We start from the raw sequence: 23906 nt of genomic DNA, 5'->3' as shown, positions 1-23906 counted from the left end.
CTGACTGTGCTCTGGGCCCGGGCTCCACTGGCTGCAGCCGCAGTCTTGGTGGAGGAGGTGGTGACCACCACCGCTCCTCCACCTGCATCCGGCTGCGGGACTGCGGCGGCCGCGTTTGCCCTGCAGACTCTGCACCCCGGGACGCGGCTCATCTGTCATTAGCACCGGCACTAAGCTCCCACCGCTCAGAGACTTGGTCCGCCGCAAGCTCCGCCGCAGGCTTTGTCCGCTAGCGCTCGGCTGAGTCTGGGCGGGCGGGAAACCTGGGCTAGGGCGAAGCGGGGCCCCTGGACATGCCTTTCTCCACGTCCGCCTCCTCGACCCTATTGTAAGCGGAGGAACTTAGCGTGCGAGGCAGGCAGGGGACTTCCCCATTTTGATGTCCCGTACCCTCTACCCCCTTCGGATCGAGGTAGTAAAGAGGCTCCTGTAGGAAACTGACTGCCTCTATGATTGCGGCCTCTTGGGGGATTTTGCGTTTAGCCCGAAAGTTGGCTTTGCCAAAAGACGCACGGGTAGGAAGGGCGAAAAGGAAACCCTGTATTCCGTCGCGCTGAGCTCTCCGAGTCTGTGCGCAAAGCGGCCTACGAGTCCTGGCTCCGCACCTGCAGAGGACAAGAGCCAATGCCTAAAAAAGAACAGCGGAGGAACCGGCTGGCGCGGCCAGCTGGAACGCTGGATCGCAGTGCGCCCAGGGAAGGCCGGGGGCGCCCGCCGGCCCTAGCCCTCAGTGGTCCTCTCCCACGCCGGCCCGCGCGTGCCACTGCCTACAAGACCTGGGGCGTCCTGGCCAGATCTGGGTGGCAGGTCCCTCCGCCACCCCCGGCCCGGTTCCGGGGGCGTGGCTTGGCGCGGGGGCGGGTTTAAGTCACCGCGGGTGTCTGACCACTCTGACAGGTCTCCAAATTTCTCCCAGTCGCCTGGCGCCCGCGGTGCGTTTCAGAGCTCCAGGGTGGCACGCGGCGGCGCTTCCCTGGATCCAGAGGCGTCTCTGTCGACTTCCACGCGGCCTCGGGCCTCCCTTCTCCTCCAAACCTTCGCCTCATCCGCCAAGCTTCGGTTCTCAGCCTCAGATATCCGCACCGGCGGCTTCTCTTCGTTCTCGGAGCTCTTGGCTTTGGAGCCCTCACCACTTTTTCCTTCCCCCCGCCTCTCCTGATCCTCCTAGCTCCGAGCCAAATGGACTCCAAAGAACGAAATAAAGGGGATGAGAACTGTGTGCTGCGACCCTTCGAAAGCACAGCTGAAAGCGTTGACCTCGTCTTATAGCTCAGGCTGGGACCCTGGGGCGAGAGTCCCCACACCCCCTCCAGGAGGGATGCTTCTGGCCAGAGCCAGCGCTGCGCTGTCAGTCCTTGCTCCCGAACTAGGAAAGAGCCTAGGAGGGAGCCTCAGCATACCCCTTCCTCCAAATTAACTATTTGGTGAATTGTTAGCGCCGAGGCTTCCACCTCTCCAACCCTGTCGCGGGGCGCCCCGCCACCTCACCGTGACCCCCTCCTCCTCCTTCTTTGCCCCCGCCCCCAGCTCCGCCCCTGCTCCCCATCCCGGCGCAATGGAGTTCTCCGAAGGGCGATGATTCCAGCCACATCTGCTAACTTCGCACCCATCGCTGCCGCCGGTCACCGCCGGCCAGGCCCCCTGCAGCCGCGGAGCAGTGGGCGTCCAAAGCCCAGTGCTGCAGCCAGGACCCGCCCGACGCGCAGCAGAAGCACGGCGCCCAGGCGCTTAGGCGTCTCTTGGAGAGCAAAGGCTGCGCCAAAACGCTGAGCCTAGAATCAACCAAGGAGCCTGAGCCCAGGAAGGGGCTGCGTGGCTCAGAGCGCTGCGGCTCCTGAGGACAAATAGCCACTGCCGCTGCGTACCCAAGCTGCGCCGGCTGGCGGGAGAGCAGCACGCAAGGACGCCGAGGTCTGCCGCGATCTTCCAGGTGCCCTTTGCCCCTGGGCACAGTATGACCCGACCTACAGGGAGCCCTGGCGCAGGGCTCCTGCAACGGGGCAGCCTAGGATAAAAAGGATCGCTGCCAAGCTCCTACCAGGCCGCCTTTGAGTCTTTAGGAACCCCTCCTCCGGCTGCCTCCCCAAGGTTCTGCGCCTCCTTCCCTGCGGCCCAGAGCCATGGAGCTCTCCGATGTGCGCTGCCTTACAGGCAGCGAGGAACTCTACACCATCCACCCGACGCCCCCGGCCGGCGACGGCAGGAGCGCCTCCCGGCCGCAGCGGCTGCTGTGGCAGACGGCGGTGCGACACATCACGGAGCAGCGCTTCATTCACGGGCACCGGGGAGGCAGCGGCAGCGGGAGTGGAGGCTCGGGCAAAGCCTCGGACCCTGCGGGCGGCGGCCCCAACCACCACGCGCCGCAGCTGTCAGGCGACTCGGCGCTGCCCCTCTACTCGCTGGGCCCGGGAGAGCGAGCGCACAGCACCTGCGGCACCAAAGTCTTCCCGGAACGCAGCGGGAGCGGCAGTGCCAGCGGCAGCGGAGGCGGGGGCGACCTGGGCTTCCTGCACCTTGACTGTGCCCCTAGCAACTCGGATTTCTTTCTTAATGGGGGCTATAGCTACCGAGGGGTCATTTTCCCCACCCTGCGCAACTCCTTCAAATCTCGGGATTTGGAACGCCTCTACCAGCGCTATTTCTTGGGCCAAAGGCGCAAATCGGAAGTGGTGATGAACGTGCTGGACGTGCTGACCAAACTCACTCTCTTGGTCCTACACTTGAGCCTGGCCTCGGCCCCCATGGACCCGCTCAAGGGCATCCTGCTGGGCTTCTTCACCGGCATTGAGGTAGTGATCTGCGCCCTGGTGGTGGTCAGGAAGGACACCACCTCCCACACGTACCTGCAGTACAGCGGCGTGGTCACCTGGGTGGCCATGACCACCCAGATCCTGGCAGCAGGCCTCGGCTACGGGCTCCTGGGCGACGGCATAGGCTACGTGCTCTTCACGCTCTTCGCCACCTACAGTATGCTGCCGCTGCCGCTCACCTGGGCCATCCTGGCCGGCCTGGGCACCTCGCTGCTGCAGGTCATCCTCCAAGTGGTCATACCCCGGCTGGCGGTCATTTCCATCAACCAGGTAACTCCTGCCTGCCTTGCATTTGTTTCCCCTCTAACTTCCCCGGGTTATTAATCATATAGCTTCCAGAGAGCCAGGGTTGCCTCACTCTCTTTAAGTCTCCGCCTTCAGTCTGGCACAGTGCCTTGGACCTAGGAGGTCTTGAGTGTTAGCGGAATGCAATCTCTTCTTAAAGTGGAACTAAATGACCTCTAAAAGTTTCTACCAACTCTACCCTTCTACTCTGATTCTATGAGTAATTCTATTCTGACATCAGCTAAGAAAGTCTGCTTTCTGCTCCTCATTCCCCTCCCTCAGGGTCTGCAGTCTCCGGAGCAGGAGACAGAAGGGGAGGAGAAGCATCCAGATTTAGAAGGTGACCCATTCCTTAACATCTCTCCTCAGGAGAGTCGCAGCAGGGTGTTGTAGCAGGCTCTGGGCTTCAGAGTTGGGTTTTTCCGTATCTCTAAGCCACAAACCCTCCGTTCTCAAAGGAACATACATTTGTTAAACACATGCTGATTGTCAGTGCTGAGTACTGTACGTGTTATGTCATCCAATCCTTCAAACAATCCTATGACACATGGTTTTCTCGGGAATTTTTTATTGCCTTGGTGACCGAACATGATATCTTCTCTCATGACACGATGCGACCCCAGTGCTTTGAATAAACCAACCTCAGTAATTGGGGGTGGCAAAGAATGCAAGTTTTGATTAATTGGAAAAGGGCATTTTGATGTAGATGCTTTAAATATTATATTTAGGTGGAATCTTGTTCTTTAGGTATCTTTCCCTCCTTTCTCCTCCTTTCTTTTTCTATTCTTCGCCTTAAATATGGATATGCTTATGTGAACAAAGTTCACATTGTCTATGGATGAGAAGGTAGACAATGTTTCTATTGTTTAAATTTACTAGAACCAATAGATAATTAATGGCATGGCACTGTCTTTGCAAAATGTATGGTAGGTAACAGGAGAGTGACTTTGGGGGTTTCTCAAAAATGAGGGAAACATGTCAAGTGAAGTGTTTTCAAATAGATGGCTGGTGTGAGATGCATGGTCAGGGGGCTGCTTTGCATGGGCCTGCTCTGTCGTTAGCCTCTGTATCATTTTTGCTGTATTAGAAGCTTAAAACTCCTCTTCCTTATGGTCGAATTTGAATAGATGGTGCTTAGAATAAACAGGAATGACCCCACTGAAAATTGTTCATGATGTTTAGGTTGCCAGCACTGTTAGAGTGCTTCACCCATCACTGGCCTCCTGGACTTCTGGTCAATGTGGGATCCTGCCTCTTATCCAGTGGTTCTATATTCCTTTGCTCAGGTGACTTATCTGGTTGGCTGCTTTTACAGTGCTTTCTGAAGTCTCTCTGGGTAAAGCAAAGAGTTTATAAATTACATGCCTGTGATTATCAGGCATGAAATGGAGAGATGAGAGACTCTGAGTAAGGGCTGATTGACTGAACTTTTTCTTATTAAAGACAATAATGAATGTTTTATCACAGTCGCCATGAATCTTCATATCCACATATAACAAATAAGTCTCAATCTGGGAAGTGGAAGTCAAATTCTTTGGTATTAACTATTTCTCAATCCTGTTTACATGAAGATCTACATGCCAGTACATCTAAATCTACTTTCTTCCAAGCTCTCTCATTCTCTTTTTTATTTTCTTTGTTGTATACATAGACATTAGCAGATCTTTTCTTCCCTGTCTTCCTCCCCTTCCTCCTTCTTTTTCCTTCTCTTTGCCTTCTCTTTTTTCATCTAACTCACTCTGAGTTGTTTTCACGATAAAGCATAGCTATCTGATCATGTATAAGAAATTCCATGTATTATAACCCACTACTTTTCACGCAATAGCCTTTCTCAGTACACACAACTAGAAAACTTAATAAGTAAGTTTGGAATAGTATTTAGAATAACACATCCTAAGTGGCAAATTATGAGTGTTTTCAAAGTTCTAAGTATAGATATATTTTTCTTGCCAAGTGAATCCAGAAAGTAAATTTTGGCTCCATATTTGTTTTATATTCTACTCAAATACTACCAGATGGGAGAAGCTTAAAAATAACCCCCAAATGTCTTCCCACCCTCATCTCATCATAAACAATTCTCCACTGTGAAATCCAAGGTCCTGATGCATGTAAACCAAGCTCATTCAATTTTTTGTTTGGGTAAGAATTATAGATAAACTACGATTTCGTAGGTTGAGTCACCTTTTACCAAAACTCTAAAAGGAACAACCAGAGCGCTCTCCCCTCACTTCAGTGCTGAAAGGGCTTTTAAAGGTTCTTTGGCGCCCTCTATTGGCTTAAGAGTCTTTCCTAGATCGCGCAGATGGACGAAGTAGAGAATAAATCGCTTTTTATAAGAATCTGTGATATTTGAATAGGTACTATTTAGTTTTCCATGTCTGGTAACACATAAGGAATGCTCAAAACCTGCTAAACACTTCTTATAGCAACTAGAGTAAAATCCTAACTTCTTACCACAGCATGCTTGATTCTCTGAGCTAGTTGCTTCTTCTCTCTCCGACCATATTTCCTTCTCTTCTCTTCTCTTCTCTTCTCTTCTCTTCTCTTCTCTTCTCTTCTCTTCTCTTCTCTTCTCTTCTCTTGTCTTCTCTTCATTAGGCTCCAAATATGCTATTTATTTTTGCCATATTCCAAGCTCTTCCTAATTCTGGGTCTTTTCACCTGCTACCTAGAGCAACTTTTCCCAAGTCTTTATAAGACTGGCACATTCTCATTGTTCCAGACTCTCAAATGCTACTTTCTCTAGTAAATGACTTGTTTCACTTTCTCCAGAGCACATCTGCTATCTGAAATTATCTTATTTGTTTATATCTACTATGTTTCTCCCCACACCCTCACAAGAATGTAAACACCATAAGGGCAAGGATGTTGTCTATCATAAATAGCATTTTATCCTCGGCCTGTAGAAAAACGCCAGACATATAGCAGGTACTCAACAAACGGTCACTGAATGAAGAAGACAATTCATCATATAGGAAATATTATAAAATATCCAAGTGCCCTGGTGTTGTGTTGGTGAAAGCTTTCTATACACAAACACACACATATACACATCATATGTGTGTAAGGCAGTCTTACACGTAAACATCTTTTAAAGAAATCAAAAACAATAATAATCCTTTACTTTGCACAGTATTTTACATGTAACTAAGCACCCTTATGTGCATCATCATATCTAATGATGGTATCATCCTTCATTTTCATTTCAGAGAAAAAAATGACAGAATCCTAGAAACTTTACAGTGATATCCTGAGGATCAGGAACCTGGCAAGTGGAGGACAGAATTCAAACCCTGACTCTGATGCCAGTTATTCTTCAGAAACCCTTTAGTGATTATCCTTCTAAACACATAAGCATTTGAAACTATTAAAGAGTGAGGAGTACTTCTTTTACTACTTAAGAGAGTTAAATAAACATTTAACGAAGAAGCCAAAGGGAAATTATGAGAGAAAAATGAGTGAATTGCTGGGCATAGGCTCATTGTAGCTAGCTCATCCTTCTGCTTAGCTGGATACAAATCTGTCAACTAAAAGCCATAAACACTGGAATAGCATCTTTCTCCACATTAATCTTCATTCTCTTTAGGAGGATGGCTAATGTTTAACTTAGCATTTTCAGGATTTAGGAAACGAAAATGAGAGTATAGAGTTAGCACACCTTGGCAGCTGTTTCACTTCACTGAAAATGTCATTTTTGAAAGGAACAAATGAGCCAATGATTGCCTTCCTTTAATCTAAGCTATGAGAATCTGCTTTCCCTCTTTCTACCCTGAAGGAAATGACATCTGTGACTTGACATGGTAGCAACCACACTGAAAATCTCTGCAGACACCCTATATGAAGAGACAAAGCCCTGTGTTTTTTGAATCACCATTTGCTTTCCACTGTGGATACAAAATGGAACCTAAAAGGGGCCACTCAGGAAATTGCCTGCCATCAGCAAAGAGATGGTTTATGTTTTCTCTACTCAATTAACACACTACAAACATTGACTTCCCACCCAACAAAGAGATTATTGTCTAGAGCAGACATAATCATCCATATGTTTTCTGCATCTGGAGTGGCATCGGAAAGACTGAGAAACTTTCAGAAGGCTCAAAACCCAGTTTGAAGGGTTCCTTTTATTTCACTCTGACTTAGCTCAGCTATAGGTAGCACTAGGGCTACAATCGTTTCTTTCTTATGAAACCGCACCCAATCCAAGTTAAATAAGCCTCAAACCAATGATAGGAATACCTTGTCCAGATTTCCCTAAGACACTGGTTTATTTTTTCCACATCATAAACCAATTGTTTGTATCACCAATTTGATTTATCCACCAGGAAATTCATTACAAAATGATGTTATATGTATAAATAAAGGATTGATGATAAGATTATATTTGCTAGGTTCTTTCACAAGGTAGAGAAATTCTAAACGCTATTGCTATAGTTAGCATTTTACTCTATTTTAATTGCTGGTGACAATAATATGAGCTAGCTTACATTTGAAACTCATCTCATTCTCATACTTTAGCTCATTAGTGATAAGATGGTGGAAATCATTTAGATATTGGAAAACTGAGAGGCAGCAATATTTAACCAGAAAGATCGCTGCATTATGGTTCCCTCTTGGGGATTCTAAAATATTACAGCTAGTGGCTAATTAGTCTTCTGTGCCTCTTGGTGAGATAGATAAGCAGACTTGTCAGAGTGGAGATGATTTCTCCAAGATAACTGTACAATCAAAGGCAGTCAGGTATGCAAATCCAGGTTACTTAGTGCTCAAGGTCATGCTATCAGATTTAAATTCCTCATGCAACATCTCCTTTCCTACCTTTCAACATCCTATCGAACAGGAGAGACTAGAGCCAGACAAATGCTAAAGAATGATTGTTAAACTTGACTTATAATGAGGGACATTTAGCCTAACATTTGGCCTTTAAGAGCCTTTAGGGGAAATTTTCTTTTTCTTTGTGCTGGATAAGATAGTGGTGTATAGTACGAGTAAGTTGGGTTCAGAGGGAAGCTGGCTTTGTATGTGACTTAAATACACATTTCTGACCACTTAAATGAAGGACTGACTTCACAGTAAAGATAAAATGAATATAATAAAATTACCAACTTCTCTCCCATCATTTATACAGTTTAAACATAAGATATTATGTGTTCTTTGTCTAAGTCTAAGGTTCTTTGTAGCTATCTCAAATCAAATAAAGGGAATCCTGTGACTACTTAATGTACAACAAATGGCATGTAATATAAATCATTCCAATTTGGTAGTTGGTATCAAGGTACGTACTTATTTGAGAGACATAAATATCCATTAAATGAGTATGACTGGAATCCAATTTAATGCACCTCACTAGTTATGGTGTGCGTTTCTTAAAACCCCACATATCTCCATTTCTGTACATTTTTCTTTAGGAAATTCATATAGGCTTTAAAAAAATAATGTCGGCTTTCCAGCATGTCTGAGAAAAATGCCTTTCAAAAGCCGATTTGAGTGTCAGCCTTCCCAAGAGATTCCTCTGAACACCGAGAAATGGAAATATTATTCTCTCTTACTTGTAAAAGATACCCAGAGAGTCTTTTTCTTTCTTTCTATTTTTCTTTTCTTTCTTTCTTCTTCATGTGTATGTGTGTGTGTGTGCTTTTGTGTATGTGTGTTGGTGGAGAATGGGCTTTACAAAGGATATCTTAATGACTGCTGAAATGACCAATTAAATCCCTTCAGCTCTGGCCTGTAGACATCTTTGCCCTGGAGTTGCAAATAGGCTTGTTATCTCTGTATTTAGAGAGAGTTGTAAAATGATTGTGTAGTGTGTGCTTTGCAAGATTGAATTATGAATTTGTTTTCCTTCATATCTGGTAATATCACCTGACTGTTATCAGCAGGTCAGAGCATAATTAGATTAGAACTGGGAAGATTGGGAGGACTTTGCTTCTAGAGCAGCTGCTACAATGTCATGCTAAGTAGGACAAATGCATTAGTCATATTTACACTTTGATGATTGATGACATTTTAAGAGCTCATCAGAAATGAGTGAAACCAAGCAAAAAAATGAAAGATTTTTAAAAAGAGTTTATTCCATATTCAGTGCTGCTAGCAACATTTAATCAGAGGACACTACTACAATCATGCTGATGTGACATTTTACTGTTGTCTAAATATTTCTTAAGATGCTAATTTATTCATTTCACAAGTGTGTCTATTTAAGTTGATTCTACATGTGTTTATTTCCAAAACGTAGGAGACACTTGCAACATTCATCTTAAACCTTTCCTCTCAGCACCAAATAGGTACAATATTGATTCTCTGAGAGACCAGTAGACTCAGAATATGCAGCTGGACAACATAGCAGTTCACTTGACTTATCACTTCTGAAGTGTGTTCTTGGTTTTCTCTTTGGGGCAGAATTAAAGTAACAGAACATGAAGATTAGTGGCAGTATTGAAGGTTGCAAAATTTCTGTGATACATAGGTTTGAACCTCAGTTAGCAAAAGAGTGAGTTATATAAAGAATTTTCTTCCCAGGATTTTTGTGGGGCTTTAGTCGAGGAATGCTGCTTCAGCCAGCCACAACAGAGCAGGGAAAGCTAGTATAATCTTCCCTGCACTTCCCCAGGAAATGTAATTGGATTTACACACTCAAATTATATCATGTGAGTTTTGTTTATGAAGGACTATTTTAAGAAGTCAGGTCACTTAAGTGGTGCTTCGGAAGCCAGATTTTCTCCCTGCAAGATTTTTTACAGTCAGCCCTGTGGGGGAGAGGAAGAATGCAGAATAGATTAATTAACCATGGAGATGCCAGACATTCCACAGGGGGCCCAGGCACATTCTGGTACGCATAAAAGCCACCTACCAGCAAATGCCACTATGCCACTACCTTCTCGATAAAGGAACAGAGCTTATCTGACAAGGTGTTGTCAGATAAACCTATGTTTGCTTGTTTCTTTGATCTCTATGCACTGGACTCTGAATGTGCATGTGTATAATTTGATATCTGAATTTCATTTAGCTAGATCATATATTTTAATATATGAAATACTTTGTATTTTATAGCTACTGGGGTTTTCTATCCCTTTCACTCTGTTTCCTGCTTTATATATCCAAGCTCAAGTGCTACTAATTGCAAAATGTCTTTGAAGCACAAACTTCCCCCGAATTAGGGAATGATAAAGTTATACATGGTGAAGACATAAGCCGGATATGAAAGTAAATCACATTAATGTCTTGGGGTTTCTTGTTAAATGAGTAATGTTTTTACAACTGCCATTTCTATCTACAGTGCCAGTGTAAAAATTTCACATAAAAACAAAAAACTATAACCACTTCATTTTGTAAACAACACATCCTCGTTCTATGTCAGCTGATTTTTCAGTTGACTGGAGTAAACCGCTTCAGAATCTTTTCTTCGTTTGTGTGTATGTATGTGTGTGTGATTACACGCTGAATGCACAAGATTGCTTATAAAATAGAAACTACTAAGGGTTAGAGAATGCATTATCAAAGTACATGTATTTCTTTGACTCAGAATATAGGGAGAAGAAATAAGAGCACAAAAAAAAATCTAACAGAACCCATCTTATGCTGCTATAACAAAACCTGAGACTGTGTAATTTATTTAAAAAAAATAAGAAATTTATTTGGCTCCTGGTTTTGGAGACCAGGAATTCCAAGATTGAGGGACCATATCTGGTGAAGGTTTTCTGTTGCAATGTAAGATGGCAGAAGGTATCACATGGGCATAAAAGAGCAAGAGATTGAACTCAAGGCCTCAAACACTTTTAAAATCAACATTAATCCTTTCATGAAGGTAAAACCCTCAGGATCTAAACACCTCTCATTAGGCCCCACTGTAACATTTGGGATTAAGTTTCCAACACATGCTTTATGAGGGGCATATTCAAGCCATAGCAAGGACCAAAAACAAAAACAAAACAAGGAAGAATACCTCTGGAAGGCCTGAAGATAGAAGGGATATAGAAGGAATATGGTGACTGCCTTTAAATATTTGGGGTTCTGCCATGACAAAGAGACTGGTTATTTTCTGTGTGTCTCCTGTGGAATGGAATTAAGACCAATGGATAGCCATTAAAGCAGGAGAAATTCTGATTCACAAAAAGGTAAAGTTTGATAACAAACAGACCTGCCCAGGGAGCTGCTTTTTGAGATGATGAGCTCCTTGCCATTGGGCATTCCCCAAGGAGAAGCTGTGCAACAATCCATCAGGGATGTAATCAAGGAGATTCCTATATAGTGATCTACATATCTATTCCTATAGATATATAGGAATATCCTATGTAGGGAGATATATACATATATATTCCTATAGAAGGAATCCTTTATTATATCCCTGATGGATTGTTGCACAGCTTTTCTTCAAGGTCAGTTGAAAGTCATTGGCTGCATCTCATATCATCATGGTTGCTTTGCAGGCATGGAAAAGTAGAAGACAAAGGGCAAGAGGCCAAAATGGTAAAAGGGCATAAGCCAACTGAATTTGTGCCCCTTTGAGGAGCTCCCCTGGGATCTCTGCCCAACAAGACCCCCTTGTATTTCAGGCGACATAATTAGTTCTATCAGCAAGAAAGGATGGCCAAAAAATGATTTTGCTGGGCTTTAAAAGATCAGGATTGCATTAGAATGAAAGGTGGAATAACTATTGAATAGATAAACTTTTCCACCAAATATTTGTTGACTGCCTGCTGGGTTTTATGTCCTAGAACACAGCTAGGTACTAAACAGATAAGGTTATTGATGTAATGGAGCTGATGCTTGGATGGATTTGGGTAGGGAATTTGTGACTCCACTGCAGAAGTTTGGTTGGAGGTTCACACCTGACTCTTAGAACGCATCTGGAGCACAGAATTCAGAGATTCAGTAAATATTTTACACAAATGCAAGACTTGGACTCTTTTTACTACAGACCTCTAAAGTATGAAACATCAAAGCTGCAGTGGATTTCTTTTAGAAGTTACATGAAAGGAAAGGTCAGACTCCGGAAGAAATAGTGGAAGGGTATGGATCTTCTTTCCTGGTGAAGAAAAGAAGAGCGTGCAAAAGGACCCTGGGATGGGCCAAGTCATCAGTTGTCTGAGCATCACCTTATCACAAACTGAATGTGTCACAAGGCTGGTGACCTGGAGACATGACAGGAGGGAGCATGTGCAGCTCTGGGAACTCATAGTCACTCTGTGCTCAGAGTGACTCCAGCTGAAAACTGAAGAGCTGCCCTGAGACTCTAGGCAACCCATCCCCACACAAACATGGGTAGACAGTAAGTTTAGGCAAGGCTCAAAGTCACTTTCCTTGGTACATTTCCACATCCCGTGTTTTCCTCTATCAGAGCAATGTCATAACGTTCTCACACGCCCACCAGACTATGAGCCCCTTGAGGTCAAGAATTGTATCTTATCCATCTTTGTGTCTCTAGCAGCTAGCATAGCATCTGGCACATGGATGGCTCTGAATATCATATTTTAAATGAATGGAATGAATGAATAGTAGATGACCATTTCCTTCCTTCCCCTAGCCACCCCCTACTCCACCCCCACCCACACACACACATCATTACAGAATCATCAACAGGGAATGAAAAACTGGCAAGAGAAGAGAAATCAGTCTCTCTGTCAATACAGCAAAAGTACACCAGAAATTATCCCGTGAAGCACTTTGAGCAGAAAGCTGCAGCTGAGTTTTTGCTATACATATGCATATACATATACATATTAGATAACGTGAAGAAAAATTCAAGTAATTATCCAGATCATTTAAGTTAAAACAAAAGTTATGGGCCTGAATTATTCATGGGTATTTGTCCATTATCAAACACTTTAAATGGATCAGGCCCATCTACTCAAAATAGAGCCCAATTGCTAGCAAATACATCACCCTCTTGTTCTCTTCCCTCTTTGTCCTTCAGCATCCTGGCTCTGAATCTCTATACCCAGCTCTGGAGTTCTTTGCTTTTATAGCTGTAGTCCCCAACCTTTTTGGCACCAAGGAATGGTTTCATGGAAGATAATTTTTCCACAGACATGGGTGGGGGATGATTTTGGGAGGATCCAAGAGCTTTACATTTATGTGTATTTTATCTCTGTTATTATTACATTGTAATATATAATGAAATTATTGTACAAGTCACACCATAATGTTTTCCTGCAGCTAGATGGTCCCATCTGGGGATGATGGGAGACAGTGACAGATCATCAAGCATTACATTCTCATAAGGAGCTTGCAGTCTAGATCTCTCGCATGTGCAGTTCACAATAGGGTTTGAACTCCTATGAGAATCTAATGCCACCACTGGCAACTGATCTGACAGGAGGCAGAGCTCAGGCGGTAATGCAAGCGATGGGGAGTGGCTGTAAATACAGATGCAGCTTCACTCATTTGCCCTGCCTCTCTCTTGCTGCTGTGCAACCCATAACCTGCTGTGCAGCACACTGGAAATCACTTCCTGGGCTTGACGTCTCAGTGGTGCCCCCTTCTGGTGGGTGCTCACCATCTGGGTACATACAGGTACAGCTGGGGGCAGGAGGTACTCCCACACTTCCACTTGACTCCTGGTACTCCATACCCAAGGGGCTGGTAGGCCTCACTCCTTAGGGGAAGATATTGGACAAAGCAGGTTGACTTTCCTAAGCGTAAAAAATAGATAGTTGCTTAGTCCACTGTTTCCTATAGCTTAAAACCTGTCACATAGAGACCATATTGTACACTAACTGGACCAGTTTATCTACAGACTTCTAAAAAGCAAACCAAAGTCAGATTTTAGAGAATGGAACTCAAAGCAATTAACTAAAACTGTCTTTATAAAGTCCCAAAAACGGTCATGAGTCTTTTTAGTTCTTCTTTTTTTTTTTTTTTTTTTTCTGCTAATTAGTTCAAGAAAAAAAATCACTAAAAGCAAGCTGGTTTTCTTCTAAAGTCAAATCTCCCACACCCTGATTCATCAGGTGAGCCTTCCCAGCCTATTGGAGGCGGGTAGTTCATTTGAGAATGAGTTCATGGCCCGAAGTGGTCAATGTGCAGTGACTACAAAGTCTCCTCTTTTCTATTTATGAGAGATATATTGCCCTTGGCTCTTGCCAGGTGAATTATGACATGATACACAGCTCTTTGGGCCCTGCCCAAGCCATCTCAGCCAGAGAGAAGCTGTGCTAATGGACAATGAAAGATATTTTTGAAACCATGTAAGTATATTTCCTTAAAAACATAGAAAACACAAATTCTCCTCCTGTTTTTGCTATGGGTTTTTCACAGCAACTTTGGCTTCAGCTTCTTTGGGCCAAAATTTCTTCATGTCTAGAAGAAGGATAGTTCAACACTCCTGACCCAGTTAGATATTCCTCCTCTGAGGGCATGGCCCTTTACCTGCCCATTTATCCTGCCTCATTTTGCAGTGCTATTGGCTTCCACATCTCCCTCACCAGCTGGGCTGTGAGCTTCACAAAGTCTGGGGTGGCATCTGGGTCACTGTTAAGTCTCTACAGCATAGTGTAGTGCTGGTTACATACTCTTCTTTCTCAGGTTCCTCCAGGTCTTGTTTTTCAATTCACCTCTTCAATGTTGGGGCTCCTGAAGGTTCCATCCTATATGACTTCACATTATCTCACTCCACACCACTCCCTGGATAATCAAATCCCTCCCTCAGTCAGCAAGTATGTATCTGTGTGCTGCTAACTCCTAACCCTGTATCTCTACCCCAGTTTTATCTGCTAAGCTTAAGACCTGGCAATCTGGAGACCTACTGGATACCTCCATTGAGGCAGCCCAACCTCAACAAGTCAACAATTGACTCCATCCCATCTGATATCTACATGAAATTCTGATGGTTTAGTCTTCCATTGCTGGGGTCTGTCCACAGCTCTCTATCCTGCTCTTTCTGTTCTAGTGCAGCCCCACCCCCAAGATTCATCAAGCCACCCCGTGCTTCTCTGAACCACCCCTACACTCCCCAGTGGGAGCTTCTCCCATATACTAGCATTCTCACCACTTCACTTCACTGGGTAAGTTCTACTGTTGAACCTCATCACCAGTTTTCTTCATATTCCATGCTGGCTTCTGCCTGTGTGTGTTTTCTAGGACAATTGTTTACCTTCCTTGCCTGGCAATATTCAAGTGTCACCACTTCCTGGAATTCCTTCTGTACCCCTTCTCCAGGACAAGTGCCTGCTTAAGAATAAGTGGGGTGTGTTTAATTGGAGAATTGTGTTTGTTTGACTTTGATAATCTAAGCTCATGTTAGGTGTTTAAGGAAAGGAGGGGCAGAGAGATATGCAGAATTTGACAAAAAGATGAGCAGTCCTTCAAGCATGACTCTCAATGAGAGAGAACATGTATTGGAGATTGCTATATGCCAAACTTAACACACTTCCCAAGGAAAGAAAAAAGCATAGAGTTCACCTAAATAAGTGAATGATTTCAAACTGAGTTAAGGACTTTTAAGGCAGGTTTGATGTGGGGCCATGATTAGTTGAGAAAAGTGAGGCATCCAGGGTACAAAGCTTACAAGAAACACTTGTTCTCAGGGGCTGACCCTGCACTTGTGCAACCCTGCGAAGGAATAATTCCTGAAATTGTGTGCTCTAGGCATTCAGCTTGCACTTATTTCTATTTAAAAGGAAAATCCTGACTAGACCTGAGATGAGGAAATTATTCTTAATATCTACAGGAGGAATTCATGTTAGCAGGTAAGATTGGAATTATGTTTTATTTATTTGTCTCTACTGTTAAACAACGTGCTCTTTGAGAGCTTGAGAGCAGGGTCTGTCCTTTTGTATATCACTGGAATGGACACTGGCACATCACGCGGGAATCTCATAGCAGAAGCTTGTTGAGTAAATGCCTGAACAATCATATTCGCATCAGTATTCCTGCTTCCCTTTTTATAGTTGAGGATGCTGAACACAGAGTTGTTACAGCATTTCCCTTTGGTCATATGATGAATAAGAGATTTCATCCACAGCTATATGATTCCAAAGCTGCTCTCTTGATTTGATGCTTCTTTAAGGCCACTTTATCTCAATAACTATGCTCATTTCAGAGGCAATAAGATTAATAAAGAAAAAGAAAAATGAAATGTACCTTGCAAATAGTAGCAATGTTTATCATGATAGTTATCACTATCATAGATAGAGCCAAGGGGATAAGCACACTGTATTGAAAACAACACCTGAATAAAGGGTCATCAAAAGACCCACCTCAGATTTTACATACAAAACAGTGCAACTTTCTTCAAGCCACTCAGCCTGTCTTGGCTTCAAAATGAGTTTCTGACAGCTCTAAAATTCTATGACCATGAAATGATTTCTGAGTTTCCTTACAGCTCTCAAAAATTTTATTCCATGAGTTATAATGAATGTGCATGTGGGGATTGGTATGCTTTCCCCATTTATTTGCCTCCCAAGATCAGATAATGACAATTCTTATAGAACACATAACTTGTTGAGGTCTTTGACCTCTGAGATTCTTAAGAAGAGAATTATGAATAATGATTTAGCAAATACTGAAAGAATCACTCACTAGATGGCATTTAATATTTAATTTCTCCTAGTGGTTTAATTACATTGGCACCATCAGTTGCAAATTTGTGTGTCATTTTAGTCATTCAGTCATTGAATTTGTTTCGAACGGACTAGTAATTGTGATAATTAATTGACAAACAATTGTGTACTTTGACTATCTAATTAGTGACTTCATGGCACTTGCCTATCTCTCATTTCCACAATGTGCATGTTACTGTAATCAACAGCCATTTTGTGAAAGTATTACCGAGCCATTATTGAATTGGACATTTACACAGCCTGAATAGTCACAACCCGGAGCCCGGCTTTTGCACATTCATCTTCCTTGTCTATGGACCCCAGGAAATAGATAAGGTAGCCTGAAGGAACTCACTTAATCCTGCTGTAGGTTATCACTGCATCCATAACAAGATGAGAATAAAGTAGCTCCTTTATCAGTAAATGAGCTAATGAATAAGAAAATATTTTGAACCAATATACAGCAGTAAACAAACACTGGGCTGTATTATTATTATTATTATTAATTATTCCTATAACACAGTTGTGTCTGATGATGTCACCCAATAGCAAGCTGTCTTGTTCTGTCGTTGGTGTGAAACTGCCAAACACGCGACAGTGGTCCGCAAGGTGACTCCACTTGTGAACCACCTGAACAGTGGATGAAACAAATGGTGCCCTGGGCCATTGCTGGCAATAATGAGCATTGCACACTAGAAACAAGAACTACACTGCAGGATGAGAGGATGTCCACTCGTGGACAAAAATAGCAATCATTAGCAATCACCTCTTTGCCCTGTATCTAGAACACTCTTATAAGGAAGAGAAGCCATGTTGCTCTAAATGCTGGTATGTCTTTTTAGAGCTTCCCACACTGAAGTCTTTTCTTATGTAAAGTCCTTCTTAATTTTGTGGAAGGTCTATACAAATTTTTCTTCAACATCCTACAAAAAAGACCCAACTAGCCATGGGTTCGGGGTAATTTGGATATAAAAAAGGCTAAAAGTATCCTTTTAAAATCTAGTTAATAAAATTGATCTCCTTGGGCATATCTCATGCACATGTGCAGATTTCAAACTGGGAACTTATCTCAATATCAAACAACCATTAAATGACAGCAAAATTAATCCATTGTCAATAAAATTGCTAGGAAATATGCCGTAAGATAAATATCAAATTTCTTCCAACAAATAGGACGAACAAAAGATTTTTAGAATAGTGGCAGCTCCTTTTTCAAACTAGACTAAGCACTAAAATATAAAACTTATGAAAGTGGCACTGTGTGTTGGGCGAGGAGGGAAGATACAGTCTGCCTCTCCTCCTGCAGCACTGCCATCTTCTGCTCTGTGACCTACCAAGGCACTGCCAAGCTTCCACCAAAAAATGTTTCAGAACTACCACTTTATAAACCCACTCCTAGGTCTTTAGCTGTTGAGGACTTAACTTAGATGTTCCTAAAAGGAGAGTAAGGTAAAAGAACACACTCATATGTGGCAATAATTTATTGGTGTTGATTCCAGTGTCCATGGGCATCAGGGCAGAAGGGTCTCTTTTGTTTCAGAGTAGCTTAGGCACAGGGCCATGGCTATGATATCTAGCACTTCCTACACACCTACCATATCTGAATCTGCATTATATGGTTTGCACACATCCTGTCCACTCTTAATGGCATTCCTGCATAATACTGCAGGATTGCAACCTCCAGTTTGAAAATGAAGAAGTTGAGGATTAGAGAGTTTAACCTAGCTCAAGTCATTCCTATTGTGTGTGGCCAAGTGAGGATTTGAACTGAAGTTAATTTGGCTCCAAACATGCATGGGTTCCCACTGACTCTCACCATCACCACCCTGTACATGCTGAGTGGTCATTTAAATAAATGTATATTTACATTTAGTAATTCATATTCCTTCCATCATTCCACCATCTACTACGTGCTAGACTTGAGGGAAGCAGTCAAATAATACATGTGTTCTACCCTGGAGCCACTTATATTACCAGAATACAAACACAAGAAAGAAAAGTTTATCTGTTGTTACATGGGCTGCCTCTTGTGTTGGCCCTGCTGAGAGCTGCAGTGGGTTTTATACTTTAATGGGTTTCATCCCTTTCCACTAAGAAACTTGAGAAATGGTTCATTCTTTTACCTGGCCTGCACATGCTGCCTGTGACAGAAGTAAAACTAGCATTTATGGGGAAAATATAGACATCAAATAATATAAAGTTCTGATGACTTCATAGTTCACCATCTTTCTTTAAGACCAATCCAAATGCCCATCAATGATAGACTGGATAAAGAAAATTTGGCACATATACACCATGGAATACTATACAACCATAAAAAAGATGAGTTCATGTCCTTTACAGGGACATGGATGAAGCTGGAAACCATCATTCTCAGCAAACTAACACAAGAACAGAAAACCAAACACTGTATGTTCTCATTCATAAGTGGGAGTTGAGCAATGAGAACACATGGACACAGGGAGGGTAACATCACACACTGGGGCCTGTCTGGGGGTGGGGGGTAGGGGAGGGATAGCATTAGAAGAATTACCTAATGTAGATGACGGGTTGATGGGTGCAGCAAACCACCATGGCATGTGTATACCTATGTAACAAACCTGCACGTTCTGCAAATGTGCCCCAGAACTTAAAGTATAATAATAATAATAGAAAAAAGATTGGTGTGCACACCAAATGGAAAAAGAAAAGAATCATTACATAATATATCAAAATATGCAGACCAAGCATTTATTTTTACTCAGATCCCTACTAACAAAAATAAATTCCTCTTTCCTACTTATATTCCTGAAAGTAATCCAAACTTAGTTGCCCACATAATTCTGAATTACCCTAAATTGTTTTTGCATATGTTTGAAAATGATAAGCCATTTGAGGACATACTTGTTGTATTAGTCTGTTCTCACACAGCTATAAGGACATACCTGAGACTGGGTAATTTATAAAGGAAGGAGGCTTAATTGACTCACAGTTCAGCATAGCTGGGGAGGCCTCAGAAAACTTACAGTCATAGCAGAAGGGGAAGCAAACATGTCCTTCTTCACATGGCAGCAGCAAGGAGAAGTGCCAAGCAAAAGAGGGAAAAGCCCCTTATAAAACCATCAGATCTCGTGAGAACTCACTCACTATCACGAGAACATCATGAAGGTAACTGCTCCCATGATTAAATTACCTCCCACTGGTTCCCTCCCACAATGTGTGAGGATTATTGGAACTACAATTCAAGATGAGATTTGAGTGGGCACACAGCCAAACCATATCACATATAGAACCAAACTTTATTTTGGGAGGTAATGTGCCCAGTTGCATTACTAGAGGATTTGGAGAAGCGTTTAAAAGGTGTCTGATCCATCTGGGAGACCCACCTTTTTTTCACCCACCCTACGTCCTTTAGCCATCTTTCTACCTGGCAGACAGATGTCATGACAGCTCCAACAGCCATCTTGGACTGTGAGGAGAGATGGAAGCCATACAGAAGGATGGTGGGCCACAAAGAAATAGGAATCCAAGAACACTGATGATACGACTACGCACCATGCCAGCCCTAGACTGCTCATTGTTAGATTTTTTTAAGTGATAGAAAATACTCGACTTTTGTTTTAGTTCTCCTTTACCAATATCTAATATAATTTCTAATCAATATTGGCTGCAAAATATACTCATGCTGTATCATCCAATAAATTAACATTGACTATTTTTTGAGATAACATTGTAATTGCAATTCTTCTATCTTATACTTATCTGTTTAATCATCTAAGACAAATAGAGCCATTTACATTTTATGGGTGCTTTGTTTTGCTTTGCTCCATATTTGAGATTTGAGAAACAGAAAGACCTAGATCAGATGTCATGTCATCTGATGTATAATTTATAGCACATAATAAATACCAGGCAACAATTATTGCTGGAGAAGACTAGTGTGACTATTTCCCAAGGGAAGGAACTGATACCTTCCTACTTGTAACTCTTTGAAAGTGCACCAGGCCTTGTGAGATTAGAAAGTAGTCCCCGAGGGTGCTTAGCAGAAGCCAGATGCCCATCATCAGGGATTTGGGGAAAAGAAGAAGGGGCTGGACTAAACTATTTTAAAGGTCTTCTCTGATTTGAAGCTTATGATTCTGACTCTTGAAGTTATAAATAATTGGTAAGATGTAGAATAATTGGACTCTAAAAAGTAGAAAGGTCCAATAAATCTTCCAAATCTCAGAAAGGAATGCTGGATATTTACATCAAACTGTGTCCCTAACTTTGTCCTCCTCCTGGTTCTTGATCTCAATGAATTCAGCATTCTCTATTTCATCTTTGCAGTTGCCCAAGCCAGAACGCTCAGAAGGCATCCCCAACACTTCTCCCTCTCGTTGTCCCGTGGCCAGTCCATTGCAAGTTTGCCTGCTGAATATCCTCAAGTGCATCCAAGCCGTGTCTTTTCCTTCCACTCTAGAGCAGAAGATACTGGTCCTCACCTGAATCACAGTAGCCTCATTACATCCACTTTTGCCCCCTTCTAATCTATTTTCCACAATGTTACCAGGGTGCAGTTTTTTATGATGATGGCTTAGAATCTTCAGTAACTGTCAATAGCTCCTTATTGATCTTAAGACAGAGGACAAATTCTTTCCTGGGATCTACCTCTCAGATCTGACCTCTCTCCCTCAGGTAGTGGTAATCTTCATCTTGTTCTCCTTCCACAATGTTTTTCATTCAGTTCTTTGAAAGACCCATGCCATCTTCTACCCCTCAGCTGTCTAAGTTTCTGTTCTTCCTTTGCCCAAGATGTTCTTCCCTCATTCTCAGCTCAAGGAACCTTTCTCAGGGACGCTTCCTCTGCTCTCTCTTAAGTCACAACTCAATTCCAATTCATTTTCAAAACACCCACAATTTTCTTGAAAAACACTCCCTTATTGAGAGAGAGAGAGAGAGAGAGAGGGAGGGAGGGAGAGAGACAGAGACAGAGAGAGAGAGAGAGAGAGAGAGAGAATTTGTTCCATGTGTTTTCTGGTTTTCCCAGCAGATAGTAAGAGCGATGAAGATAGGGAGTGAGTCAGGTATGCTTGCTCACCTGAGTAGTCTCAGCATCCCATGTTTGTTAAGTATTTATCTAAGAGTAAATGTATAAATGAGAATACCCAAGGCTGGTGCTAAAGGCTTGTATGTATGACAATAGGATGTGTATGTCCAAGAAGGTGAGATATACCTGGGTTGGATTAAGATTCAAGTTAGTGCTTCTACCAGACTTCTGGCCTGTTTCTATCTGGCTCAAATCCTAGGTAAGGCTAAAAATTGAAGCTAAAATGTTTTCAGTACCAGCAGCTTAACAGGAATCATATCAAGAGAAGATGACCCAAAGAATCTGCCAAATTGTAACTCCAATGATCCTACACAAAATCACTGTGCCAGAATGATGTTCTTCTTTTAATAGCTGATGTTCTGGTAAAAATACTTGTGGCTTCCACAGCCTTTAAATAGATGGTATCATTAAAGAAGCAAGCACAAATTTTATTAAACATAATTTATCTCATTTTGTTGCTTATGTGGCAACTCTACTTGTAGAAAACATTTGTTGTTGACCTGATATAGATAGCTCCCCTATTTGTGCAATGCTAAAGGCCAAGATTACCTAATATACACCAGATCATCATTTTCATTAATACCAACAATACCATCAATTTCATACCATCATCTTCCTCTTTCTCCTCCCTCCTCATCACCTTCACAAGAGTCCCTGGCATTTCTGTAGTGTTTTGAGCCAAAATGAAAGTGTCATTATTTCTGAGAACATTGAGGAAGAATTCACCATGGAGGTGGCAGGTGAACTGGGTAAGATTTAGAGATAACAACAAAAATAGACCTCCACTGATAGAAATGGAGGCCTAACCTCCTAACCATGCCCTTCCTTATATGTTAATCTCCAGGAGATTAACACTCCTATATTTCCTCTCAAATGGAAGAAGATGGTTTGGCAGAATGAGTGAGAACACATGCTGTGGAGACAGAGTACCTGGCTTGAATTCTGACACCATCACTCATTAGCTGTATGACCTGGCAAATCACTAAACTTCCATAAGCCTCAATTCCTTCATCTATAAAATGGGATAATTACAGCATGTATCTTATAAAGGAGTGAGCATAAACAGAGACAATGCAGGTAAAGTCTCGGAGTGGTGCCAAGCCTGTAAGTGTTACCTGTCATTGTGCAGCTTGGAGGGAAAGCATCATGACGGCTGTGATCTTGATTCTCTAATTTACTGTCACATCTCCACTCTTGAGAACAATGCCTAGCACACAACACATGCTTCATGGAAATTTTATTGAATGAATGAGCAGAACCCCTGGGGAGGGTAGTGTGGCCAACCTATGAAAAAGTTAGCAGCAGACTGTGACAAAGCACAAGAAAGAAGCATGATTAATTGAAATGCATGTCTTTGATATTTTAAACTGATATTTCCAAACCATGCAACTGAAAACTGAAAAAAATAAAGTTGATTACAAGCATCATTCCTTCAAGGTAGTGTATTTTAACAAAAGGAGGGGAAAGAACTACCTCTCTTTCTTTGAGGGTTCTCTTTGAGCTTTGAAAAATAATAATTGCTAAAGAAGACAGTATCAGAACTACATTGAGTCATTATTTTATATGAAATATTGAAGAAGAGTAAGTACTTCAAAGCCCACTTCTTTCCCTTAAACCAACACTTATTCCAAATGACAAACTCCCTCAATCACCCGTAACATTAATGTTTATACTCGGCATTTGTAATACAATAAAACATAAAATGTTTATACTCTGCATTTGTAATACAATTTATATTTTAAAGTTTTCTGATATTTGATGTATCAGACGTTGGTGCTTATCAGATAAGGAAACAAGGGTCTGAAAGGTTTCTTAACTTCCAAGAGCTGAGCAGGCTGCTAACCTGGTCTGCTCATCTCCTAGTGGGATTTTTTTTTTCTCTTACATGGCATACTTCTCTGCCATCATTTTTAAAACTCTGAGGGGTAAAAGGAAGCTAAATGTTAACATGCTGTGACCAGTAAACCAAAGATGCAGTGATTGCTAGTGGGCTCCAGCGTCGGCCCCTTGCAGGTGGTGGGGTCATATTCAGGGATGGTGGATATCAGTGAGCACAGCCCGTGACTGGTGGCTGCCCATGCAGAGTGTGGGGGTGGGGAGTAGATGGGGGGCTTTTCCTAGTGCATCTAGCACCCAGTGCTCTCTGGCTTCCCAGCTTTTCCCATCCCATACCATAAAGAGTAGTTATGTAAGCATATTTCCTGTACT

General features: G+C 42.6%; 1 protein-coding gene across 3 annotated transcripts in view; it reads left to right on the top strand.

Annotated features, from left to right (window-relative positions):
• The first annotated feature begins 958 nt into the window (after positions 1 to 958).
• ADCY8 (adenylate cyclase 8) overlaps positions 959 to 23906 on the top strand; it is a 260945-nt gene continuing 237997 nt past the window's right edge. For all 3 annotated transcript variants that reach the window (XM_004047533.5, XM_019031861.4, XM_019031860.4), the window contains exon 1: positions 959 to 3080. In XM_004047533.5, the coding sequence (XP_004047581.1) occupies positions 2121 to 3080 (960 nt within the window). In that variant the 5' untranslated portion in view covers positions 959 to 2120. The remainder of the gene's footprint in view (positions 3081 to 23906) is intronic.

This window comes from Gorilla gorilla, chromosome 7 (genome assembly GCF_029281585.2).
Source record: "Gorilla gorilla gorilla isolate KB3781 chromosome 7, NHGRI_mGorGor1-v2.1_pri, whole genome shotgun sequence".
Lineage (NCBI taxonomy): Eukaryota > Metazoa > Chordata > Mammalia > Primates > Hominidae > Gorilla > Gorilla gorilla.
The sequence above is the reverse complement of the archived record's forward strand: the minus strand, read 5'-3'. Positions and strand labels throughout refer to the sequence as shown.